A 763-nucleotide genomic window follows, 5' to 3' on the forward strand; every position below is an offset into this window, starting at 1 on the left:
GAACCTGGGGGAAAGGCCACCATGGGAAACGGGCTCACGGGAGCAAAGTAACTGGTCTCAGGTGACCTGGGCCATCAGGGCGGGAGCTGAGAAGGACGGCTGACCGGCAGCTCTTCCTATGGAACCTGCATGCAGGGTTGGGAGTGAACAATGGGCCGGGGCTGCTGGCCTGGGGCAGTAAGACAGGGAGGGGCTTGGGGAGCAGGCTGGCTGGTTTTCATAACAAGAGAGGGAAAGGGGAGCTGGTCACAGGAGTAGAACCGGTTGGAGGGAGGGGGTCAGACAGGAAGTGCAGGGTGATCATGGGATGGACAGCTGGTGAGTTGGACTGTCAGGGCCCAGGAGGGTTACTATGAGAGTGGATGACAAGCTCCAGCTCCAGGCCTTCCGCGGGGCCCTGCCTGGGAGGCTGTGCAGGGACGGGGTGGAGAGGCCCCCGTACCAGGAGCTCTCCGCTGCCCTCCGACCCCTACTGCCCTGCTAACCTTTCTCGTAGCCGCATTGCCCTAAGCAAAGGTCCAATGGGACTCCTGACCACGCAGGACCTGGGAGTAAAGAGGCGCTCCTTTGCATTACTCTGCTTCTTTCTCCCCACCCTGCTGGGCAGTGAAGAACCAGGCACGCTGGGTGCAGCAATTCATCAGAGACATGGAGACCCTGTCCCAGGTCACCAGTGACCCGCACTTCAACATCGTCATCACCGACTATAGCAGCGAGGACATGGACATCGAGACGGCCCTGAAACAGTCCAAGCTGCGGAGGT

At 60.6% G+C, this 763-nt stretch overlaps 1 protein-coding gene across 1 annotated transcript in view; it reads left to right on the forward strand.

Moving 5' to 3' along the window:
- B4GALNT3 (beta-1,4-N-acetyl-galactosaminyl transferase 3) overlaps window positions 1–763 on the forward strand; it is a 33,540-nt gene that overhangs the window by 27,925 nt on the left and 4,852 nt on the right. Inside the window, exon 16 of the mRNA XM_010845213.1 lies at window positions 558–761. Coding sequence (XP_010843515.1) covers window positions 558–761 — 204 coding nt within the window. The remainder of the gene's footprint in view (window positions 1–557; window positions 762–763) is intronic.

Source organism: Bison bison, unplaced genomic scaffold, assembly GCF_000754665.1.
Source record: "Bison bison bison isolate TAMUID 2011002044 unplaced genomic scaffold, Bison_UMD1.0 scf7180017864213, whole genome shotgun sequence".
Classification (NCBI taxonomy): domain Eukaryota; kingdom Metazoa; phylum Chordata; class Mammalia; order Artiodactyla; family Bovidae; genus Bison; species Bison bison.